Genomic DNA, 2612 nt, shown 5'->3' with positions numbered 1-2612 from the left:
CTCCCATCAACAATGCATGAGAGTTCCAATTGTTGCAAATCTTAGCCATCACTTGGTCTTATCATCCCTAATATTCCAGGTTTGCTTCTGCTATCATTTCCTTGTGTCTGAAAAACTTATATTAGTAGTTTTTCTAGAAAGGCTAGCGAAAAACTTCTCTCCATTTTCCTTTATGAAAATACCAAATTTCCCCTCCATTCTTGAAAGATATTTTCCCTGGATATAGAATTCTAATTCAATTTTACCCTTGAAAAAACATTATTTTGTCTGAAGAATTCTTAAAGAAAGCTAGCATCATGATAGTTTAATATTAGGCAGTTGTAAATTAATTATTGAAATAAAGTTTAAAACTTTAATCAGAAAAAAAGATTATAGATTAAAAGGATGGGAACAAGTTATTTCATATATGATTTTCAGCATTCAGTAAAAAGTCTATTAAAAAAAATAACCAAGAGAAAAACCAGATTAAAAGAAATCCACAGCTTATCTGGATATTACAATTATCTAACACTGAAATAGCTATGAATAATATACTTAAGAAAATATTTGACAAAATATAGTCTAAAAAAGAATAAACAGAAATAGAACAAGAATCAAGAACTAAGTAAAAAGTCAGTAGATGGACTCAGTGCGGCCATTGCACAGACCAGAATTCGCTCCTCCAGACGCCTCAATCCATTTCCTCTGCAACCAAGTCTGACAAACATGATATGGCTGAAATTGAGAAATTTGATAAGTCAAAATTGTAGAAGACAGGAACATGAAAGAAAAATCCACTGCCTTCAAAAGAAATGATTGAACAGGAGAAGCAAGCAGGTGAATCGTAATGAGGCGTGCACTGCCAATATGCATCGTTCATTTCACAAGCATTGCCTTATTGTCTTACTTCTTTTAGCGGTTAAACTTTGTAGGATGCAAAGAGGTTAGATCAAGTTTAAATGACTGCTGCTCCTTTTCTCATCAAAAAATCTGGGGGCACCAGGGTGGCTCAGTCAATTAAGCAAGTATCTACCTTCAGCCCAGGTCATGGTCTCAGAGTCCTTGGGATCCAGCCCCCAGATGGGCTCCTTGCTCAGAGGGGTGTCTGTTTCTCCCTCTCCCTCTGCCCCTCCCTGTTGCTTGTACTTGTGCTCTTGAGTGCTCTCTCTCTCTCAAATAAATAAATAAAATGTTGGGAAAAAAAAAGAAAGAAGAAGAAGAATCTGAACTACTGCTCATGAATGCAGAGCCTTCTCTCCAGTCTGCCTGTCTGGCTGGCAGGGAAGGAAAAGAACTTGCATGTTGGTGAAGGAAGAAGCTGAGAAGGGACAACTAGTAAAAACTAAGTTGGTCCAAGGTGTCCTGCAAGCTGTAAAGTACAGTTTAATCAGAATGCCATTTTTTTCCTTCAAATGATTTTAATTATTGGAATGCACAAATTTTAAAAGTTTAAAATATGAAAAAAAAAGAATTCAAGAAATAGATTAAAGCAGATTAAATCCAGGGGAAAAGACTAGTAGTGAGCTTAAAGTTGGATCAGAAATATTCAGACCAAAACAAATATACATTAAGAAAGAAAGCAGCGAAATAATGTAAGACACGTGGGTCACAGAATAAAAGTCTAAGAAATGTGACTAGATCCCCAGAAAGCAACCTTGCCAAAGAACCGCAAGTTTAGAGAATCAAATATTTTATAATGAGCTGAAAGCAAACCTCTTGAAACTTTAACCTGAAAGAAGACATCATTTTTACTATACTAAACAATAAAACATCTGCCCTTTAGTATCTCTTTCTTGTAAGGCTGTTCATTGTATAAACATTAGTGAAGTCAGTCCAGAACAAAGGCACCAGCACCACTACTTGCAAGATGCACAGAAACATGAGAGATCCAAGAATAACGGGCTGCCAACAAATAGAAACCTTAAATAGTTCAACTGTTCTGTATGTATGAGACAAACTGAATCCACAGTAATTGTCTCGAAAAGAAAGCTTAGACCCAGATGGCTTCCCTGATGAGTTATTCCAGCATTGAACAATTTTACACCAACTATAGAAAAATAGAAAAGAGGAATATTTCATTGCTTATTTTATGAGATCAGCATATTTTTGATACCATACTACTATGGGCACTGAGAAAAAGAATTACAGAATGATTTTTTTTTGCATAAACGTAGATGAAATAATCCTAAGCAAGAGGTTAGCAAATATCTAGTAATGTATTAAAATAATATGATTTCAGGGGAAAGGAGTTTTTCTAAACAACAAAAAAATTTGTTGTGACATGCAAAATCCATGTCAATCACCACATCGATGTAAAAAAGAAGAAAAATACATACCAACATCTTAATAGATTCAGAAAAATCCTTTAATAAATTTCTGCAACCTTTCATGGAAACCTCTTAGCAAGCACATGATAGCAACTTCCTTAATTAAATTAAGGCTTGCTACAAAACACTAATACGTAATATTTTGCTTGTGGTGAAATATGAAAAAATGCTGCTGTCACAACTTCTGTTCTGGCTAGTAAATACGGTTTCATTTAATTTTTAAATAGAAAACACGTGTCATTAGCATAAGAATATGGCATTGTTAAATACATTTCACTTAAATTAAAAATCTGTTTATCGACACAT

General features: G+C 34.3%; 1 protein-coding gene across 1 annotated transcript; it reads left to right on the top strand.

Annotated features, from left to right (window-relative positions):
- The first annotated feature begins 701 nt into the window (after positions 1-701).
- Positions 702-830, top strand: LOC148109063 (thymosin beta-4-like). Its single transcript, XM_087866348.1, is given in 1 exon segment — positions 702-830. A coding segment is annotated over 1 exon segment (117 nt). The 5' UTR covers positions 702-710; the 3' UTR covers positions 828-830.
- Positions 831-2612: the final 1782 nt, after the last annotated feature.

The sequence above is a fragment of the Ursus americanus genome, chromosome 13 (assembly GCF_024610735.1).
Source record: "Ursus americanus isolate L20-20 chromosome 13, mUrsAme1.1.p, whole genome shotgun sequence".
In the NCBI taxonomy this organism is placed as follows: domain Eukaryota; kingdom Metazoa; phylum Chordata; class Mammalia; order Carnivora; family Ursidae; genus Ursus; species Ursus americanus.
Note: the sequence above shows the minus strand (reverse complement) of the source record. Positions and strands in the feature narration are given on the sequence as shown.